The 23,567-nt window shown below is 38.9% G+C and overlaps 2 protein-coding genes across 3 annotated transcripts; both read left to right on the top strand.

Annotated features, from left to right (window-relative positions):
- Positions 1 to 3,513: 3,513 nt before the first annotated feature.
- On the top strand, positions 3,514 to 6,997 carry LOC105392432 (protein lifeguard 2). The gene is made up of 6 exons (XM_048631928.1): positions 3,514 to 3,669; positions 4,698 to 4,853; positions 5,021 to 5,127; positions 5,619 to 5,778; positions 6,076 to 6,205; positions 6,670 to 6,997. The coding sequence occupies exons 1-6, from the start codon at positions 3,514 to 3,516 to the stop codon at positions 6,888 to 6,890; spliced, it is 930 nt and encodes a 309-aa protein (XP_048487885.1). The 3' UTR covers positions 6,891 to 6,997.
- A 4,160-nt stretch (positions 6,998 to 11,157) lies between these two features.
- Positions 11,158 to 22,107, top strand: LOC105392437. Of its 2 annotated transcripts, XM_048632036.1 has the most exons (7): positions 11,158 to 12,533; positions 14,338 to 14,446; positions 15,555 to 15,568; positions 16,392 to 16,535; positions 16,881 to 16,993; positions 19,974 to 20,129; positions 20,866 to 22,107. In XM_048632036.1, exons 1-7 carry the CDS (start codon positions 11,278 to 11,280, stop codon positions 21,654 to 21,656), a joined length of 2,583 nt encoding a protein of 860 aa, XP_048487993.1. In that variant the 5' UTR covers positions 11,158 to 11,277; the 3' UTR covers positions 21,657 to 22,107. The 2 variants fall into 2 exon arrangements, with proteins under 2 accessions (XP_048487993.1, XP_037977677.2); XM_038121749.2 differs by lacking the exon at positions 16,392 to 16,535 and having other exon boundaries at positions 15,555 to 15,712.
- The last annotated feature ends 1,460 nt before the right edge of the window (positions 22,108 to 23,567 follow it).

The following is a 23,567-nucleotide window of genomic DNA, read 5'->3' as shown; positions in this document are numbered from 1 at the left end:
ACCATAAATCTTTTTTAATATCAACCGTGTGGAGTATACTCCTATGATTTAAGTTTTTATAACGCACCTTGCGTCGTATATGTTTCAAGAAGTAATTTATTGAAGTTGTTCTGAATATTCGGATTAGCGTGCTTCTAATGTATATCTTTTGTTCAAGGCAGCAAGCAATTAGTTATATTAAGTGCTAAAAATCGTAGCAAATGTATCATAGAAATCATATCTACTTATGGGTACCTAATGTGAAAGCAGATTTATGTGTAAAAAGGCTGAATTAATATAAACTTTTTTTAAATTATAAACTTTATAAGTCGTATCGATAAAGAAATGAATCTAAAATGGCGCTATATGCTATTTGAAAGCTGGGATCGTCTGCAAAACGCGGATGACACAGATAAGCTATATAATACAAAGTAGATTTTTACCAGGGATACCCTTAAATGTTCATTTGTTCAACATTATAATAGCTACCTACCGTCACATTAGCAATTAACAGTCTATAAGCAGCGTCGCTCGCCTGTCAAATATGATTCTGTCAGATCCATACAAGTTACGTCAGATTTGACAAACGAGCGTCGCTGCTTAAGGATTGTTATATCCCATTCCACGGGGAAAGACATCTGTAACAAACAAAAACTGCCCTTATTCGAATGTAATAAAGGTTCTGTGAGATGACTTTCCCTGTGGAATGGGATGTTGTTGCTAATGTACGGTGGTGGTAGCCCCACTGGGCTGATAATTGGCCATGCTAACTTTCTGAACAAGAATGAAATGCTTAAAACCGTTTCGAGGAATATGCTTCCAGTACCATTTCTGGTCATCAGATTTTAAATTAGGTCTCTATTTTTTTAATTATTCAATAAAAACAATCGCCATTTTAGATCTATTTCTTTCTTGGTTCGGCTTTTTGTCTCACGGCTTTCACTGACGTGAGGGAAGGCATTAACTTAGCGTCGCTATTGCAAAGTTATACCAAGTTTATTGGTACTGTTGTGCACGTTTTTCTGTGGGTCTTATGATTAAATATAATATTTGTGTAACGATAACGCCGATTGCAACCACAGTCACATACGACAGATTTTTGAATGGAAAATTATGTGAGCGATTGTTTTAAATTTTAACCCATATATGATGAAGTTAAGTATTAATGCCCTAGTGTTAATCGGGACATAACATACAAACCTTTCTTTTATTTGTAATTACCAGAATGTAGAGAGACTGAATATTTTTTTAATTGAAAAAGACTGTAAACCCACCTTTTTGAAAAACAAACTTTTTACATAACGTATTGTGTAAGATTTTTTAATATTAGTTTAGAATAGATTATTAGGTAAATAATAACTATTATGTAGTGCCTTTTTTAGACGTTTAGGTATTTTTTGTATAAATCGAAAGTAGATGTAAGAAAGGATGAGAAAAATGCAGTATTTTTTCGTGAACAATGTTGATCTCTTTTGTTAATATAAGTTTTTTTGTGTTTTTTAAACTCCGTATTTCATGAAAATATTGACGATTACGAGATGCAAAATATTTAGATTTAGAACAATTTGTCAGAATTCTAGTTTTTAAAATGAAATATGTAGGGTCCGAAAACGCTAACTTTGCAACGAGTAAAAGATGGAAGTTTTTATAGCCGTTCATGTTGCAAAGTTAGCGTTTTGTTCATGTTGCAAAGTTAGCGTTATCAGACTATGCATACACACAGTTCTAAATTTAAGATTTTGTTGAAGTTGTATCGGACCCCATACACTTTGAGTAACCTACCGATTTTGTACTATGTATTTTACTTAAGTATTTTGTAATAAAATGATTATAAGGTAAACTTATTTTCTCTTTCATTTATTTCAAATACAAACTATATTGAATAAAGAATTAATAAGAAAATGGCGAATGAGGTCTGTCTATACTCCTTACAACTATTTATTTGTTTAAGGACGTTATATCTGTGCACGTCACCGTCATCATCATCATCAGCCTATAGCAGTCTACTGGACGGTAGGTCTATCTAAAAGCACGCTTTCCGCATCCAATCACAACCAGACACCATTTGCAAGTCGTCACCCCATCTAGCCGGAGGGCGTCCACACTACTTTTGCCTAGTAGCGGTGTCTATTCCAGAACACGGGTTATCGGTTCTTCGACAGATGTGACCAGCCCACTGCCACTTATGCTTACTAACTAGGTGAGCTATATCGGTAACCGGTCAGAGTGGAAATCTACACTTCGAGCCCTATGTGATTAGAGATCCCAGAACCTGATGATGATATCTGTGCCATGTTAAGCAGCATTGGCAACTGACCACCGCGCATCGCTAGTAAAAAAAATATAAGTAGGTATTACTCTATGCTGTTGCTGATCACAGATCTATTTTTCTTTTCGTCCCTGATTACCCAGTCAGTTACCTGGGTCCGGATTAACGAGGCTATGTAAATTTAATGAATCAAATAACTGGGGGCATGACGTGCCTACAAAGTTTATTATTTTATTGCTGCTTCCCAATGGAGCTATTCGTATATTCCATGTGTGGTCAGTATAGTCGCCAAACTTATTCCCAACGGAAGTTTTGGTAAATACGTAAATACGAATAGCAAAGTGGGGTGGTAGCATAATCCGGTATTTTTTCTCTATGGTTGAACTCAAAAGCAGTGTTGCCGTGTTAGCCTTTTCCGATAAAACTGGGTATTTCTACGTTTGTGATATTTTTTCGGCGAATTAATTTAATGTCACGTATTTCTGTAATGGTATCAATACACCACAATACACCTAAAATGAAGTATTTGTTATATAGTTCTGTGTCATCGAACATTTTGCAGCGAGGATGTGAAATTGTTCTTATTCGCAACATATTTTTATAGAACGGCAGCACTGCCCATAAGTGCGGAATAATGCGAATCGAAAATATTTTGTTTTTGTGATTTATTTATCAAGTTTATTCTTCTTGTTTGGAATTAAAGCTAAGATCTAGAAACCTAAATAGTAATTAAGCAATCAGCTGTGCCAGGTACATAATAGCCTTTATATTCACAAATTTTTTGAAGTTAAAAAAAATAAGTAGAAAAGTATTTATAGCTTTATTTTAATTCAAGTGTTTTATACGTGTCTTTCTATCGGTAAGTATAGTAGAATTTTAATAATTAATTAATGAATAGATTCACCTCTTGAAGGAAATACTTCACAGTGCAGTCGGGGAATCCCCAAGCCAACGCAAATCTCGGCATATTAAAATCAAAGCTGTCAAACAAGTTGAACTTAGTTTGCGTTTCTGATCTTATTACAAAAGCAATAAAGTCTACTTTGCAAATAAAATATCGGCCAGTGCAAAATTGACGCTTTCATTTTCCTCAAACGCAAAAGCTTCATTTCGATGCAATCAAATCGAAAATAAATCAGAACACAGTAGAGAAATAAATTTAGTATTATTGATAAAATAAACTAGACTTTATATAACAAGGATTCACCCATTCTAAGAAACCAAAATTGACATAATATCCAGCTCAAAATTGCAGACCCTCAAAAATGGATAAACCGGTGACAGTGCCATCCCCTGGCCAGCCAGAGCCAGCAGTCAGCCAGGAGCCAGAGAAGAAAGGTTTCAGTAACATCCTGGACATGGGTATGGGAATGCCAGCCATACCACTCCCTCCTAGCGCCATGGTCCAACCACAACACTCTGTGAGTAAACTCTTGAACTGTTTATATTGTTACTAGTTATTGAAAAGGGGAGGGTAACCAGTGCCCATTTGCCACTGTGTCCTGAAAGATCTATTGTGTTGTTACTCTCCTTGCCACTTGGCAATGTGAGCTTGGACTTCCAAGCTCACACTCCAGCTCCAGGTCTTTTATTAATCTGCCGTTCTTACCGGGAAGGAGATGAACTGTTTATATACATCAAGATGCTGGTCTATGCTGACCTGAGATGCGAGTAGTGGCTGGAAGAGGAAGGCTGAAGAGAGACTGTGTTCAGCTGTGGATGATTATAGGCTGATCATACCAAGACACATTGACATAAGTAAAGGAGTTTTTGAGATTGAATTTGTATGGATCGGTGATAAACACTAGAGCTGATCTAGGGTTCTCTTGCTATGCAGAAAGGATTAGCTAGTCAGATTAATTTGAGTCACTGATTATATTTATTGATATTTTTGCAACATGATAGATAACATATGAAAATGGGTCAGTAATTTAATATCAATGAGCAAAATATACTAGGTACTCATTTGCTTTTGATACAATATTGTAGTTTTACTGGGAGTATAATGAGTAAATAATAAAATACTTACTAAGTTTGTGGTTTGTGTGTAATTTGATAAGAAATTTCAGGCCAGATTTTATAATTTGTGGATTCACGTTATAAATAAATAAATATATATATATATATATATATATATATTTTGTGCCCCGGCAGTGGGGACGTAATGGGTTGTGACGATGATGATGATGATATATAAACACTCACACCTTGTAGAGGTGCATTGCTGCACCCACTTTTCGCCAGTGTTTATGTTAGTCCCAATGTAATAGGGGGTGGGCCTATTGCCATTTTGCGGGCACATCCAAGACCCGAGAACAGATATCTATGTTTAAAAAAATATCTGCCCGGCCGGGAATCGAACCCGGGACCTTCGGCACAAGAGTCAGAGTTGCTAACCGCTGTGCCATCCGGTCGTCATTTATAATATTACTTACTATAATAATTATGATTTCCTGGTGTCATAAACTCTTTATTATTTCAGAATCAAGACAGGACATTCATCAGTATCCCGGAATACATTGAGAATCCGGAGAACTTTCAAGATGAAACATTCAAAACTTTTGACTACACCGAGCATACCATACGCCGGGCTTTCATTAGTAAAGTGAGTGTAACACTTTGATTTACAATATATGAACGAGATGGAGTGTCAGTGCAAAAGCTCTTATTTTTAATTAATTTGGTTACATGATTTTGGTTACATTTTTTTATTAGGCCCTATCTACATACCTATATAATAACACAATATATCACTTTTTCCATTTACGTCAGGTATACAGCCTAGTGCTAGGCCAGCTTCTAGTGACGGGAGCCTTCATAGCGTGGTTCCTCTTCGACCACACCACCAGGCTCTACGTGCACAGACACTCCTGGGTCATGTGAGTATTTCATGCTTATAGCACGGCCTTGATAATCCGAACACCTGAATATTCGGTGGTCGCGGTAATCCGAACTAAATTTGGGGGTTGTAAGGTAAATACGATCTAAAACAATTACTTAGGATCCACTTCCGTTTTCACGACTTTGTAGTTAGACTGTAGGTAACAATATTTAGAATTTTAAGTTCTCATTTTGAGTGAATGTTTTTCATAATGTTCTTATGAGAAATAAAGTATCTTAAACCTTAAACCTATTCCAAGGGAAGCTGTAGGCTACCAACGCTAGAGTAGGCGACTTTCATTAATCGACTCTCGTATACTTACCTCATTAGGACTTTTTTGTGAAAACTATGATTTGACAATGTTGAGTGCTTCTAAAATGTCTTAAAGAAGACATACATGTAAATTGTATTCTCAATAAATTATCTGTTTTTATTCCTCAGCATAAAGGATATCTCAGACGTGTTATTAACCTAAATAAACTCCTACAGGCTGACAGCGCTAGCCATGTACGCGGTATCATTCTGTTGCATCCTCTGCTGCAAGTCGCCGCGTCGCCGCGTGCCGTACAACTACCTGTTCCTGCTCGCCTTCACGCTCGGCCTGTCGCTGCTCGTCGCTACTGTCACGTCCATGTACGAAGTGGGGACGGTGAGTTGTAGTATAGTTGTATTTTATGTGTGTACACGGAGGGCCTCGCTTATCCGGACAGGCAAAACACCCTTTGCGGATCATAAAGGTGTTCGGATTGCGGTCTGTAAATGTATAACTGATAATTTTGCCGAGATAAACACAAACGCAACTTTTGATAACGTTATTCCCTCGGGAAAACCTTTTAAGGCGAAGCTCGCTGGTATAAAAAACTACTTATCTCTTTTCCCTTACCTTTTACCTATCTGTCAGATATAAAGAAATTAAACATACTTCTTTTCTTTCTTTCCCTCCCAGGTGCTGCTAGCAGTAGGCGTGACGGGCGTCATCGTGCTCGGCCTCACTCTGTTCGCGTTCCAGACCAAGTACGACTTCACCACGCTCAACGGATCCCTGTTTGTGATGTTCCTCACCGTCATCACTTTCGGTGAGTTGCTTGTTTATACAGGGTGTTGCGAACAGGCAAACGCAGCGTGGGACGCCCTCCTGCCCGCAAGACCGACGACCTTAGGCGGGTATCGGTAGAGGCTGGATGAGGAAGGCCGAGGACCAAGTTTTTAAGATGAATTGGCTGATGATGATGACAGGGTGTTGCAAAAATGATATACTAAAGGGTTATTCTAAACAACACGTACAAAAACCTTAAATTCTTTAATTGAAGATAATTTATTGGTAGATACATAGCAGGATTTGAAGCCTATTTTTTTAAATAGTGAACTGTAAAAATAGTGTTTTTTATGTCTGTACGGATTACCGCGATCACTTAATAAACAGGGGTCCGGATTAACGAGGATATGAAGTGCCTTTACTAGATAGTTCCATAGATATGGGACAACTCTGAAATAAAAAAAATAATATACAGCTTTTATAACCTTAGAACTTTCTTTACAGGCATCATAGCAGCAATAATGCAGTCACAACTTCTGAAGCTTCTCTACAGTGCATTGGGAGTTCTTCTATTCGGCATCTATCTAGTCTATGACACACAGATGATAATTGGCGGCAAACACAGATACAAAATATCACCCGAAGAGTATGTTTTTGCGGCTTTGACGATTTACTTGGACATTATGAATATATTTTTGAGGATTTTGAGGCTGCTGAGAGCGTGATTTGGTTGTTTGTCAACTTAGATTAACGATATACCAACAAGATGGAGTGTCACATACACAGAAGCAAAAAAAATTGACGTATTAAGTTTGACCTAATGACAATATGTAAGGTCAACCGGGGCCAAGTCGCCTACGGGGCTAATGCCTCGAATCCATTTATCTTCCGAACCTCATACTTTAGAACTACTGGAGTCATCTGCTATCTATCTTTGGAACTCAAACTTTTTCCACTGACCAATAGATGACGTATCCGAAGCAATTTTCTTAAATAATTTGCCATTTTAATTTTTTCACCACTTTTGGCCACCTCCGGTTTCCTGACACGTTTTTTTGAATCGTTCCAAATGTGTGTTTCTTTAAAAGAATCTATGTTTCCTAACTGTAAATACTGTTATTGTTTTGTTGCTTTACATATTGTTTTGATTATTTTATTGAAATAACGTAAGATTCGGACACAATATGCAATTAAAAATTTATAGGTTTAGCTTTATTTTTGGGGTAAATGCCTCTGGGCTGATGGGGTTATTGCCTCTATTGCGGCGCAATAGCCCCATTTCCAGAGGTTCTAAACATTTTATGTTATGATAAATGTATTTTATACACTCACGAGCAATGAAAAAGTTCCAGAGACATTAGCTCCAAATTACTCCTAAACGAAAAATACTAGGTTAATGACGCCTTCTGCAATATTGAAGAACATTTAACAGCGTATCAGAATTAACATTCTTAGATTGGTAATCCAACTAAAACGTAAATAATTTGAATATGAATTAAACTAAATGTTTTAAAAAAATTGCGTCATTTGGTGTCGATATTATAAGGTTGTTAACACGGTATATAGAAAATAATCATATAATAAATAATAAATAAAAAAATAGTCATATTAACTGAATGATCCCACTTGTTTTTAAAACTCTAAATAGTTTTGTAATGATTTAAATTCCGTCAGACTCTAAAAATGGTATACATACTAATTTAAAGTTGTGGTTTGATTGCAAATTAGAAAAAATATGCCCTTGTATGCTTTTATACTTTATTTGTATTTGTCATGTAAGTATTTATACTTTTTTAAGTCCATAAATAAAATGTTGAGCACCCCTGGAATCTTGGATGGGGTAAATGCCACTACAAGAAATTAGGGTGTGTAGGCGCCATAGCCCCGAAAATTTTTGATCAACTAATTCTCCTTAACTAAGCGCAGTATTTAGTTTACAAGCTAATAATTAGCTACGTTAATAGTAAATCTATACATTATATCTACTTAAACTTGTAAAAAGCTCTTCCAAGCACACAAAACTAGTGAAAGATGCATTAGCCCCACTAGGGGTTATTGCGCCTAAAAATCCCATTTTTTGTAGAAACGTCGTTTACACGTAGAAGATATTTAAAATTCTATAAAATTGCATTAAAATATGAAACTAGATAAAATTTCCTAATATGTATCACAAGTTATAGCTTAATAGGGCGTATAATCTGTTTGTTATGTTCAAATGAATATGAAAGTCAAAGTATTGTGGCGCAATGGCCCCGGTTGACCTTACCAATGAATAAAGTCACAAATCTTCTAACCGAACTAATTAACAATAAGATCTCAGTGGTGGAAGTGGGGTGTTATTTGTCGAGACATTTCTTTTTCACTGACACTCCATCTATTTCGTATTCAAATATCGTTGTTTGTGAAGGAAAAATATGAGAAGGTCTATTGTTACCCTCCATGACATAACATTATATTAGATCTCATAAATATTATGATTTTTATGTTAGGCAGTGTTAATAATTACATAAGTAATTATTTTTATTGAGTCTCAATTTTTGTTTTGCGTTATAAGAATATAACTAGATCCCATTCCATGGGGAAAGACATCTGATACAAACAAAAACCCTCCCTTATTCCCTTATTCGAATGTAATAAGGGTTCTGTCAGATGTCTTTCCCCGTGCAATGGGATATAGTAAGTACCTACATTTATGTGATAGCATAACCTAATATACCAGTGATAGTGTAAGCAACGTAATTGCCATGACAAGACCACAGGATTAGGAATGCATTTATAATTTTGCTGATCATTTAAAGAGGTTTATACAGAGTTGCCAGCGTGGTGGACTAGGCCTAAACCCTTCCTTCATTGGAAGGAGACCCGAGCCCGAGAGTGTGCGGAAAGTGGCACTTAGGTACCTTAATACAGTAATCATGTGGTCATTTTTTTCTGTACTTATCTTTCGATATTTTAATGGTAAGTATGATTATTACTTCAAAAAAGGAGGAGGTTCTCAATTCGTAGGGATCTTTTTTTATGTATATGTTCACTGATTACTCCGCCGTTTATGGACCGATTTTGAAAATTCTTGGACTCCCAGGTGGTCCCATTTTTTTTTAGTTAGTAACGTGTAGAGTCGGACAGCGCTTACCTTCAAGTATCAACACCAGAAAAAAAAGGGATCTACTATTCGTGTGAATTAACTGTGCATCTGGCCAACAAGAACCAGAGGCAACGCCGGGTACGCCAACGCTAGTTAGATAGATAGAATATTCTTTATTTGTACACAAGAACAGAATTTATAAAGCTTATATACAAACACATAGGTACAAAAAAGGCGGTCGATTTTTTCAAGACAACCTTTGGGTGCACGAATATTTATGTTCAAATAGGGTCAAGTGTAAGATTTTACGAATAATAATTAATATAACTTCAGTTAGTTCGCACGGGTAGTGCCATATTTTTTTCCCCCGTGTTAAAGTTATAGTCTGACTCTAGTACTAAGATAGACTCAAATACTATTTTTTTCTTTATTTGTTGTTTTCAATCATAGATGTGGATTGTTTAGTTGTTTATGTATGTTATCTTATGCTATAAAGTTATACTTAATACTCTTTAATGCTGCATGCAGTGTCATAGATTATATTAATATACAAATATCTCATTTTGTAATCGAATAAAAACATTTTGCTGTACATATTATTGAGTTTTTTTGTTTTATCAAATTAACCCTCCTATATTCCTCCGACATATCTAAATATAGACATTAGAGATGGAGATATCCTACAGTTGATACAAATTCATAGAATGTTCATACATCCCTAGGTAGGTAGCCTGTACTTACTATAAAAAATATGTTTCCTCAATCTCTGTGATTCATTTATTCATAAAAACATATAAGTCACAAACATGCATTATATCCACTAGAACTTTCGTCAAAAATAATAATTATTATTATAATATAATAACTAACTAATCAAAAATACCCCTCCGAGCCACACCCGACCCAAAGGTACCCATGACACTGGCAGCGTTACCACGCTGCACAGCCAGGGATAGCCTCTGCATCAGCCCCCGTATTTTGTAACTTTTTGAGAGTTAGCAACCGGTGATAATTGGTATCAACTTAGAGACTTATTAACCGAAAACACCAAAAATCTTAGTGAAAGAAATATGCAAGAAGCCTACCAATATATCCTTAAATTCAACATAAACGTTTGTGAAATGAGATAAGTCAGTAAATAGTTATTAATTAATAATGTTCTAAGTTGTCAGCCATTTTATACCAACCAACCCCACTCGGAGTTACATAATACGGGGGCAGGTGTGCCCCGGAAGAAGATCCAAGACCACGACTCCTCAAGCGTCTTCCGATTTCCCTTAAGAAGGCCCTGCCCTCTTCTCACGTTCACGATGAAAATTTATGCTACGGGCCCTGTACTTATTACTTCCATGGTAGGTATTTACTAAAGAATATGTTTTTTTTAGCATCTTATCCCATTGTTATTATTTCCTATCACTAACTAAATAATTCAACCTAAACTAAAAAAAGGCTGAATTGTAGATTTTTTTAAGAGCAAGCAAGCCCGCGCAACCCATCTTTCGTCAATGGCGCGAACAAATAAAGAAAAACTAACGTTAAAGTTCGAGCTTGTCTCACGGAAGCGTTAGGAATAGGAAATCGAATACGGAAAACTTGTAGGTAGTAGGTACCTATACCTACCTATCGTAGAAAAATATTTATGATCCGTGACGTCACATCATCGAAAACCCGTCAAAAGCCTCAAAATAATAACTTTTATGTGGCCACAGCCAGCCATAGATGTTTTTTCTTGTCTGTGGTAAACTTGTCGCTTGTCGTTGTGACTCGTGAGTCGTGTCGTGTGCTCGATCACAGAATATATTTTGATAACTCGAACTCTAAAATATGTAGAAAATCTCGATGGCGTTGACGGGGATTTACCCAAAATAAAGTGACCATAATCCATATCATTTTTAAAGTTTTCATTCAATACCTACGAAACTTTCATTAGATATTAGAAATGTATGGTGTTGTGTGATTAGAAGATAAACTTTGTACTTACGACAAATACGTTCGCAATGAATATGTGATGGTCATGGACTGATTGAATGCTGGTTGTAATCATAATATTTGACCTATTTTACAGTGAAGTGACCATGTCGGAACAGAAAATATTACTAAAAGATTCTACCTTACTGAAAGTTCGGCGTATAATAGTCGATCCTCAAAAAGTTATCATCAGCAGACCTAAGAAACCACCCGTAGGCCAGTCCAGGGCCTTGATCCATAAATCCCTCAAAGTATTACCAATACTAAAAGAAGACATCATATATGAATCTGGTAACCAGAACGACGATTATATAAAGGGGAAGTACAGTAAAGTCACACTTAAAAATCAGTTGCACAGAGTTAATAACCGTTGCCGCACCAGTGCCAGTTATATCACATTAGACGGACAGACCGAGGTGAAAACATCAAACAGACTTGTCAATCTTATAGGGCAACAGAATTATGATGCGGTGTTTGTTGCCCTGTGCTCCATTATTAGTCAAGATCTTAAAATAAGGGCTATGCTGGCTCTACTTACAACGGACAAGCCCACTAAAGATGCTGCGTGTCAGACACTGCCCTGTATGAAGTGTTATACTGACTCAAAAGTGTATGCAGATGCTGCATCTCAAACAATGGTCAGAACTGAAGATATATTTGATAAGAAGAAGCCAACGATAAAACGGAAAGTCACTTCATTTGTGGTTAAAAGTGATAAACCGCCCACAGGGCCTAAAGTCAATAGAATTTATATCAATCCACACAGCAAAGAAGATTGCCAGATGCTCGAGGAACAGGATAAAAAGTGTAGCAATGTATATCCAGAAGATCATAAGTCTGATGTGAATATAACAGAAAACACTGACATAGACTCCACAATTAAGTGTAGACCATCTTTGCCGGAATTGAAACCGTTTTTACTGGAGGAAGACAGCAATACTTCCAATATTTCCCTCTCAAATTTTTCAGTCTGCTCCGAAATCCTGCATGCTCAAGAGACAAACCTGCAAAGTAAGATTGACTGTAACATCAAGCAAGACAAAACTCCTGAAGCTAAAAGTCCACCGCCAGACTCGACAAAAGATACACTTAAAAAATCTGACGTAGATTGGTTTCTTAAGAACTTTCATCCTACTCCAATACAGTTGTTTGACGGGACGTACATAACGTTACCAGACAAGCCAGAAGATCAGTTCCATTTGATTACTTCAAATATTTTGAAAAATCTTCCTGAGCAAGACAGGAAGAAGCTCATACAGCACCAAGCATACATCGATCACAAACTGTGCCTTGAGACCAATGAGGATGGATATATGTAAGTATTGTAACTGTATAATATAGCGTTATCGGTAAGTAGACCGGATCCTTTCAGGAGGTGATAGAGGAAGGCATTTCCAGTCGATTGAACCCTATAATGCATTATCCGAAACTTAACCATTTCTAAGATATTTAATATTTAAGGTTTTTTTAATTTTTTACCAAAAAAAATTTCTATATATTTTCTATAGTCTTATTACATGATTCCAAGGAAATGTATGAAGTGAAAAATTGAAATGTAAAAATTGTGACCTATCACAGGCCATGTAGCACAGGGCGCTATTAAGACGTGACAAGAGTTCTCCGTATCGCTCGCTCTTTAGGCTGCGCGATGTGAGTGAGCGCGATGCAAAACTCTTGTCACGTCTTAAATGCGCGCCGTACTAGCCCTTCTGGAATCATCTTAGCTGAAACGAGGTACCTAAGTAAACCACTTGTCTGTCGCAAGGCCGATCCACCTGGCGGTGCTGAACGACGACGTGGGGCTGATCCGGCGGCAGGGGGTCGTGCTGAAGCATTGATCAGCCAAAGCCACTGTACCCATCCTTAGATAAAAAATATACAAACAAGATAAATAAATAATAAATAAATAAATATGTGGGGACATCTCACACACGGCCATCCGACCCCAAGCTAGGCAGAACCTGTGTTATGGGTGACGGACAGCTGATATATCTACACAAATACATAGATAGATAGATACTAAATATAAATATCAACACCCAAGACCCGAGTACAAATATCTGTGTTTAAACTAATATCTGCCCCAGCCGGAAATCGAACCCGGGACCTTCGGCTCAGTAGTCAGGGTCACTAACCACTACGCCATTCGGTCGTCAAAGATGGTGTGTCACATAACTACAAAAACAAAGCAAAACATGTTTCTCATTTGGTTTACTATCAATTAATTTAAGCCTTCCGTGTTCCTCGAATGAGAATCTGTCAAAAGTAGCGAGGTGAACTTGAGGGGCGAGGGGCGCTCCAGGGACAATGACATGAGATTGTACCTACGTAAGTACCTTGTACCTTTGTATAAGCAATTTTACAGACACGGCATTTTGGTAAAAAAGATGTAAGTATGACATATGTGAATTTTATGAATGCGTAATTTGGCGCGTCAGTCGGTGGCCATTTTGACAAAACATCTGCGGTTTGCTCAATGACAAAGGAATAAAGAGAGGACTTGGCATAAAAATCGGTACTTAAAAATATATCGTCGTCTCTTGGTGTTATCCTACGTAAAAAAGGACAACAGTAGTTTTGTCTTTGCCTAAAATTACAACATTGCGACCGGTCGCCATGTTGATTGACATCCAAACACAAGGTACTTCAGCTGTCAAACAATTTGTTTGTTTACATTTTTCAAGAAAAAAGCCGCCATTTTAATTGACACCAAAGTTTAGGTAGGCGCATTTTTTTCGTGGATATGCCATGTCCTCTCTTTATTCCTTTGTCAATGGGTTTGCTAGACTGACGCCTTAACATTCAACCTAATGACAACCATTGTACCAATGTAGAAAGTCACAAATCTTGTGAGCATACTTTTTAAGAGCTCAGTGGCAGAAGTGGGGTGTTATTGATCGAGACGTTGCTTTTGCACAAAAATTACACCTAGTTCGTAACAAAATATTGTTGACCTTAGGTTAGGTACGGTCAGGGGCAGAGAAACCTGACTCCTCTCATAGTAACAATGCTTCTGAGTGGGGTCAGATTTCCCTGCCCCTTACCATTACTGCACTATTAGGTACCTGAGTAAATACCACTCAGGTAACTCTTCTCATAATTATTATCATTGTTACAAGGCCGATCCACCTGGCGGTGTTGAACGACGACGTGGGGCTGATCCGGCGGCAGGGGGTCGTGCTGAAGCACCGCGGCCAGACCGTGGATGTCACCACCAGGGAGGGGCTGGTAAGTGATCTGTGTAAACAATTTTTGTATTTTGACAGCATCAGGGGGGTTACTCTCTATATCGACGAACGAAAAAACAAGAATTGTTACGCAATCGGCACGTTTAATAAAACTAGATAGAGTCATGGTTAGCGCAGCGTTTCGAAACTTCCCCTCCCTTCCCCCGAAGTTACCCTCTTCCAGTCGCCGTAAAATGATATTGTACCTGGGTGCAATTTTCCACCAAACAATAATGTCCTCCTTTACGCTAATGTAGGCAATTAATGTATGTTTTCGGAACAATCAAGTTGTTTGGACCACACCGTATATTAGGAGTAGGTACTTATATCGGACAGCCGATATACCTATATTATGTACACTAAAACATAGATATACTTATATTAATCGTAGGCACGTTATGCGTGTTATGTAATAATGGATTCAAATAAATATAGGCAATTTTCATTATAATCGAGATAACCACATGACCATTGTTCTAGATAACGAAATCATATCGTATGTAAAATAATATTATGTAGATATCTGTGTAGTTTTCCATAATGCTGGGTGAACAGAAATACCTAGGTACTCTTCACCATACACGCATGGTTTATTTACTTGTAAGTCCTAGACTTGTGATGTGAGCTGTATTTCAACACGTCATCATAAGCCCTCTATCTTTTACTGCTGGATATAAAGTCACAAACAAGCTAACAATAACAACTTATTTCGCCCTGTCCAACCCTAACGTCCCTATGTTAAGGACCATTTTGTACATAATTTTAAGATCAGTGTAAAACTTACATAGTTGCAATAAACATATTACTATTACTATTACTATAACGCTGAAATGGCTCAGGACTTTCTTGCCTCCGTTCTTCTCCAAAGACAAAAATATACCCTTTTTCGAACGGAAATTGATTGTTATATTTGATAGGATGAATAAACGCATTTACACTCATAGAATACACTTAAAATCATATGTTATGTTAATAAAGAGTGGTTTTTCTCTGGCACAGGTACCTAGTGAACTTAATAGGATATTCCAGCCTTGTATTTGATAACCTACCTATGGCTAAAGTTTTTTATTTATTTGTATTTTACTTTAACCTAACTCCCTCTATTCCAGACGCCGCTAGACCTGGCCATCCTGGGCCGAAAACCTCTCGCCTGCGTGACGTCACTGCTGCTGCTGGGCGCGTCCCCGGTGACGTCACTGCACCGCGCGGCCGAGGCGCCCGCCGAGTACCTGCGCGCCGCGCTACAAGCCATGGACATGGGGGCCAGGTAGTGTGTGGCACTGGGTACTAGATGGCGCTACTGGGACTACCACATTAGAAACTAGATGGCGCTACTGTGACTATAGTTACTACACTAGGCAATAGATGGCGCTACGATCGCGAGGCTACATAGTGGACTCTGATGTCAGGTAATATGTGATATTAGACACTAGATGGCGCTTTTACAGCTGCAGAAGACACTAGATGGAGCTACGAGCTCAAGTCTACATAGTGGACGCTAGCGCCAGGTGGTGTTTGATACTGTAGATACTAGATGGCGCTACGAGCACACTAATATAGGATACTATAGACTAGATGGCGCTACGAGCTCAAGTCTACATAGTGGACTCTGATGTCAGGTAATATGTGATATTAGACACTAGATGGGGCTATGATCACGAGTTTATATGTATAGTGGCAGCTAGCTAGACACTAGGAGCCACTTGCAGAAACATATTAAATCTTTAGTGTAGATTTAGTGTCAAATCTCGATTTAAAAAACGTCAATCCATATAAAAATTTGACATTAAATCGAGATTTAACACTAAATCTAGATTTAACATGTAGGTGCAAGTGGCCAATTATAAAATGTTTTTGGAAAATAAACGAAATAATAAAATAATAATAATAACCGGCATCTGATTATGTGACTAAAACACTACACTTAGACACTAGATGCCTCTGACCGCCATCCTGGGCCGCAAGCCTCTCGCCTGCGTGACGTCACTGCTGCTGCTGGGCGCGTCCCCGGTGACGTCACTGCACCGCGCGGCCGAGGCGCCCGCCGAGTACCTGCGCGCCGCGCTACAAGCCATGGACATGGGGGCCAGGTAGTGTGTGGCACTGGGTACTAGATGGCGCTACTGGGACTACCACATTAGAAACTAGATGGCGCTACGAGCACAACAAACAGCATCTACATAGTGGTAGCTAGCTAAACACTATACCTAGTAAAATATGCCAGATAAATTTAAATGTATAGATTTGACAGCTGTCATGGTATATTTTTATAAAACATAAGTGAAACAGGCTCATGCTATATTTTATAAAACATAAGTTAAACATAGACGCTGTACCGACACAGACTCTGTGCCTTTAGTGTAAGATGTCATCGATATATTAGTCAAGTTTCTTGATTCCATTCCAACTGTAGTAACATGTATTAATTGTTACAGACAAATCATCAGTGACAACGAGGAGTTCCAGTTCCCCGGGTGGGAAGAGAAGAGCGACGAGGAGCTGGCCGAGTACCTGGCGCTGGAGACCAGCGTCATGCTCGATAACAATGGTGAGGGGATGTCAGCTTTAGTCTTTACTTAGTTACTAGGTGATCCCGCGAGCTTCGTTTCGCCTTAAAAAGTTTTCCCGTGGGAATTCTGGGATAAAAAGTAGCCTATGTGCTAATCCAAAGTGTCAGCTGACTCCATAACAAATTTCATTAAAATCGCTTCAGCCGTTTTAATGTGAAGTAACAAACATACGCACACACACACCTACAGACATACTCAAAAACTTTCGCATTTATAATATTAGTAGGATTTAATCCAAATTATTTAAGTATGATTGGATTAGTACAGTTCAGGATGTACGGTCGTATCGTGGGGCCGACTGCGATAGTGATCATTATCTGGTAGGCGTTAAAGTAAAGGCCAAAATTAATGCCACTAATTTCAAACAACCCATTAGAGAACCTATGATAAATACAGATAGTCTTCAAGATAACACAACATGTCGGGCATTTAACCTAGAACTAAACAATAGATTTAGAGAGTTAGACAAAACAGTTGATATACACATGGATTGGGAACAAACAAAACAAATAGTCAAAGACGTAGGAATTCGAGTACTGGGAAAAAAGAAACGACAGAAGAGAAAAAAGTGGTGGAATGATAACTGCGAAACAGCAATTGAAAGAAAGAGGAAATACAAAGTACTGGCTGAACAAGACAACAGATGGGAAGAAAAACACAGAGAAGCGAGGAGAGACTTCAGGAGGTTAGTGAGAAGAGCAAAGAGGGATCATCTGGCAGGAATACTAAAACACATGGAAACGTTAATAAGATCGAACGAATCAAGAAAGTTCTACCAAGAGGTAAGAACTGCTAAAAAGGCATACCAACCTGCCACGCAACTCCTCGAAGACGAAGAAGGAAACCTTGTCTCGGATCCCGAAAAGCAGAAAACCATGTGGCGCCAGTATTTTCAGCAACTTCTCAATTGCCCACCGGTTACCAATGAAAACCCAGTAAACACAGAAGACTGTCGAGTAGACCACGACCCTCATAAGGACCACCAGACTTCGAAGAGGTTAGGAGAGCCATCATGAGGCTTAAAAATCATAAGTCCCCTGGTATCGATAATATTGCTGGAGAGCTTTGGAAGTATGGTGGGGGAGCAATGCAATCTCGATTGTACGAATTAATTCGTAGGATCTGGGAGGAAGAGCAACAACCTATGGAGTGGAATGTTGGCATTATTTGTCCGATACACAAGAAAGGATGTAGGAAGAAATGCGGAAATTACAGAGGGATTGCGTTGCTTCCAACGGCATATAAAGTGCTCTCGTATATTATCCTCGCCCGCCTAGAACCATATGCAGAGCAAATACTCGGCGACTATCAATGTGGCTTCCGCAGAAACCGCAGCACAGTGGACCAAATGTTTCTCCTGAAACAAATTATGGAAAAACGATGGGAATACGCCCAAAGTGTCCACTGTCTCTTTGTTGACTTCGCCAAAGCCTATGATAGTATCGACCGAGAGACCCTCTACCACATACTAACATCTTACCAAGTACCGAAGAAGCTAGTAAGAATGATTAAGATAGCTACGGGAACAAGTAGAATGCGGGTTAGAGCTGGAGGGGGGCTAACGGACGAGTTTGAAGTCGTGACCGGACTCAAGCAGGGTGACGCCCTTTCGCCTGTTCTGTTCAATCTAGCTCTCGAACACATCATCCGAAAAGTGCTACTGATTGATGGGGGAGTAGAGTTGAACGGAAAGCACAAAATTGTAGGGTATGCCGATGACCTTGCGATCCTTGGGCAAAGCGAACGAGAAGTGGTCAAAATGACGGAGAAACTGGAGGAAGAGGGGAAAGGTGTGGGTCTCAGAATCAGCCACGAGAAAACCGAATACCTTCACATGAAACGATACAAAGACCGCTCAACAAAGCGAAAAGACCTTCACGTGAATGGTATAACTTACAAGGGTGTCGACAAGTTCAAATATCTCGGGTGCACAATTACAGACACAAACCGGAGGGAGGATGAAATCGACATCCGTATAGTTAACGCCCTAAGATGTACCGCAGCCCTTCACAAGGTGTTAGTGTCCAAGTTGTTAAGCAGAAGCACTAAAATCCGGATCTACAAAACTGTCATCAGGCCGATTTTAATGTATGGGTGCGAAACTTGGACGCTAACTTTAAAGGAGGAAAATAAACTTCTAGTGGCGGAACGGAAGATATTGCGGAAGATTCTGGGGCCGACAATAGGAGAAGATGGGGAATGGAGGCAGAGGTACAATCGGGAGATTGAAAGTATAGTGTCCGAGCCCAACATCATCGGAGAAATAAAATCTTCCCGACTCCGCTGGCTAGGACATGTGGAGAGGATGGGAGAGGATCGAGCCGTAAGAAAAGCATATCTTGGTCAACCTTCTGGGCGTCACCCGGTGGGGCGGCCGAGATACCGCTGGAAGGACGAAGTCGCCAAAGACCTGAAAGAGCTGGAAGTGTCCGACTGGTCAGAATTGGCACAGAATAGAGAAGATTGGCGCACTTTAATGTCGGAGGCCAAGATCCACTTCGGGTCGCTGAGCCAGCGGAGTAATGAGTAGTAGTAGTAATGGATTAGTACAGTACAGCGGTAGTAAGAGTAATTGTTACCCAAGGGTTGAAATCCGCCTATCGACACCTACTTTCAGATTACTCGTGCTAATTAAAAATATTAAAAGAAACTGCTTATTGGATTATTGCTTGACTTTTGACACATCTGACAAGAATTTAATATGGAGATGACATATAATTGATCAACCTTTCCCTGGTTACGATCTAACCGACTGTGGAGGAATTGGAGCTAAGGGCTGATTTTTCAATAGTCAGATAAAAGCTATCTGTGAAATATTCTGATGCTGTCACATCTGAATGTTTGTATTAATGAGTGATAACGACAATTTTATTCCTCAGATAACATTTATCTGAAAAATCATCATTGAAAAATCTGCGTTAAGTACATAATGAAATAACCATCTAATTCTTCCCGCAGGCTACACCCCCCTAATGCTGGCCGCGCGGCTGGGCCAGCACGAGTCTGTGCGCATGTTGCTCGAGCGCTCCCCGCGCACCGTGCGCGCCGCGCGCCCCGGCTGCGGCCAGACCGCCGCGCACCTCGCCGTGGCTGAAGCTGCTGCTAGGGCCGCAGGTAAAAAAAAATTGCCCCAACCGGGAATCGAACCCGGGACCTTCGGCAGTCACTAACCACTACGCCATTCGACCGTCGTACATTGCCCGATAGATGTCCGGTAGATAGATTGCTTCAACAGTCAACCGCAAAAGTTTCCCGGTGCTAAAATGGCTCTCAACCCTTAGGTCGTTATAAAGCGCGATGTTGTAGTATAGTTACTACACTAGTCGCTAGATGTCGCTAGTGTAGACACATGTTACTTGAACGCTCCCCGCGCACCGTGCGCGCCGCGCACCTCGCCGTGGCTGAAGCTGCCGCCCGCGCCGCAGGTAAAAAAAAACTGACCCAGATGGGAATCGAACCCGGGACCTTGGGCTTAGCAGTCAGGGTCACTTACCACTACCTATACCATTCGGTCAGTGAGTTGTAGTAGGTACATACATGCAGCTAGATGTCGCTAGTATACACACATGTCGCTACAGCGCCCCGGCTGCGGTCAGACACCTCTTAATTACTTATTTCTAAATAATTTATTTTTACACGGCAGGATTCGAAACCACGGCGGCGGCGTTACAAATGAGAGCTGTAATAAGATCTTATCCGATACCCCACCACGACTACAAAATATATTCTAAAGAACCCAATCTTACAAAGTGCTGTAAAATATCGGTTGAATTAGTTACTACAGCCACCGCTAGGTGTCGCTATACTCGTTGTACACACCAAGTTTTAACGGTAGTTTATTTCCTTACAGAAAGCGACACCCGGACGGTACCCGAAGACTTTCTGAAGACCGTCGAATTACTAATAGACTACGGAGCAGATCCGGACACAGAGGACAGATCCGGCACGAAAGTGTTCGACCTGCTTGCCAACACCTTCGAGAATGTCGAAAACTCCTTGTCCCAACTTATATCTAAACGCTTGACAGCAAAACTTTGTGACGGGGAAATACCTACTTCGGCCAATATAGCTTCGTATATGCTTCTGAATGAAAGTGGGAAGGTTTCTTTGGTGGAAAGGAAAAATAAACGCCGGACTGAAGGGAGGAAAAATGACAGCAAACGTCAAACTGACAGTCCGAGTGACGGTAAATGTCAAACTGACAGTTCAGTGTCTAGTGACAGATCGACAATAGACACAAAAGATATTCACAGTACCGATCGAAGTAAAAAACGTAAGATTGAAGACTCGGTTGTAAGTAAAAATGACAGTTTAAAGCCAAGTAGTAGTAAACGTCAAACTGATAGCGATATTGATATTAAAAGTCAAAGTGGCACTAAAAGTGAAAATAAACCGGTTATACTGACCAATGTTGCCATAAGCAATAGTGCGGTGTTGCCAGTAAATACGGTAGTGTACCCAACAGCCCTTATAGTGAATAATAGTAATATAGTTCAGAGTGAAAGGTATGCTACTGTAGACAGACCATCTAATATTATTCTTCATAAGGGACGAACTTCACAAACTAAAAAGAACAGTAAAATGGATAATAAAACTAAATTTGTTAAAATATTACCGAAAGGTGGTGGCTCTGTAGGGTAAGCGCGCGCTTATGAAAGATTCAGGTTGGAATCTAGACCGTGATTTTAGATGGGCACAATGTACCTATACTATCCCTCTTACTGTGAAGGAAAACATCGTGAGGAAACCTGCACATCATACGAGGGATATGAGACAAGCTTAGCGCAGCAAATTGAAAAAAATAACAACTTCCATTACAAAAGTTTTTCCTAAAACAGCCACGTATCACGCCCTCTTCATGTTATTTCCAATTTCAGAATCTACCTCCCAATACCCAGTACCTAGAATTTGGAAGCTGAAGCCGTTTTTAGCGTTTATTACATTAACTTCTACATTCTAGGTACTTACTGCGTGTTGGGAGGTAGGTTCTAAAAATTGGCAGGTCACGACGTACAGTCCAACTATAAAGTCATGACAATAAAGAGTGCGATTTTGCTAAGACGTTTTATCATTGACAGATATTTACCTTCATGGCTTTTTAACGGATTTGTCCTCAAATAAATATAATAGTTCCAATAAATACGGTCTTTAACAATTAGTTAGAATGAACTTCCGTTTTCAGGACTTTATAGTTGAACTGTATATATGTCGCAGGCATTTGGTTTAATCTCCTGTTTGATTGAACCGCTAGCCCGTTCATTGGATGACGCTATTCAGTTGTATGACTAAAGAACAACTCGTCAAGTGGTTGACTGTAACGTCCAACGTCTTGACTGAACGTTATCCAGCGAAGTCGTTAAATGGGATATAGTATAGCAACTTTGTAATGTCTGGTTAGGATGACCATGACCAGACAAGAGTCAACAAAAAGACTATGTTACAAAGCTCTCATCTTACAAATTAACTAAAAAATAAACGTACCTGTATATTGTTCATAATTATACAGTTTCAGCACATTTTTTTCTTTGAAACTATCCGCCGGCGGTGTAATAATAGGTAAATCCATGTTGTCACACTATTTTAACATAAATAACGCACTTTAAAGCTAATTTATTTGCAAAAAATAAGAATACAAGTGCTTTTTGTGTCAGCTGTTCGCTGTTAGACGCCATATTTGTTTTATTCACCACCTGACTGATTTTAAGTCCGCTAATTAGTTGGACGATTGGTGACGCTTGTACAATCAACGTTCGGCCTAGTCATACAACTGAGTAGCGTCATCCAATGAACGGTCTAGCGGTTCAATCAAACAGGAGATTAAACCAGATGCCTGCGACATATACACTTAACTCCCTCACTCACTCACACATACACACACTGCGGTAATCGCGTTTGCATTATTCTATCAGTGCGGGGACTAGGTACATAAATATACATTTTTTTATAATTTATACAGGTGTTGCAAAAAGGGTATACCAAGCCGAAATCTATATGTGCAGCATGTTATATTATCTAAGCCTCTAAGTTCGTGACAATTATAAAATTATATATTATATAAGATTTTCGCGAATTTTTCAATTCTGATTCATTTTCGGGCTTAGATATAACATGCTGCACATGTATGTTTAGGCTTAGTATACCCTTTTGCAACAGCCTGTATATAAGAGATGATTCGATACAAAACTAACTTATTATTTTCAAGCAATGTATTAAATAAGAAATTTATTTAAAATAAATTAACTGTTTGTTTAATAAACAAAATTCTAATTAGTTATACTTTATGGTGATTTGGTCTTTATCTTTATTATTTTTTTTTAATAGAAAAAGCCTTTCCAATTAACTCTAATCTTAGTAGACAAACAGCTAACGCCTTAAATTGCGTGGAGTAAGCGATAAACTAGCAAACTGTATTCGGTACACTAATACGCCCCTAACTTATTAGCATTAGTGCGTTATAACGCTGTATCTTTGTATATTTTGTTTAATTTTATTTACTTTCTTGCATAACTCGATGAAATAATAATGTAGTTAATTGTTCTTTTTGATTTGTAT

The sequence above is a fragment of the Plutella xylostella genome, chromosome 30, assembly GCF_932276165.1.
Source record: "Plutella xylostella chromosome 30, ilPluXylo3.1, whole genome shotgun sequence".
Taxonomy (NCBI): domain Eukaryota; kingdom Metazoa; phylum Arthropoda; class Insecta; order Lepidoptera; family Plutellidae; genus Plutella; species Plutella xylostella.
This window is presented reverse-complemented; position numbering and strand designations above follow the sequence as displayed.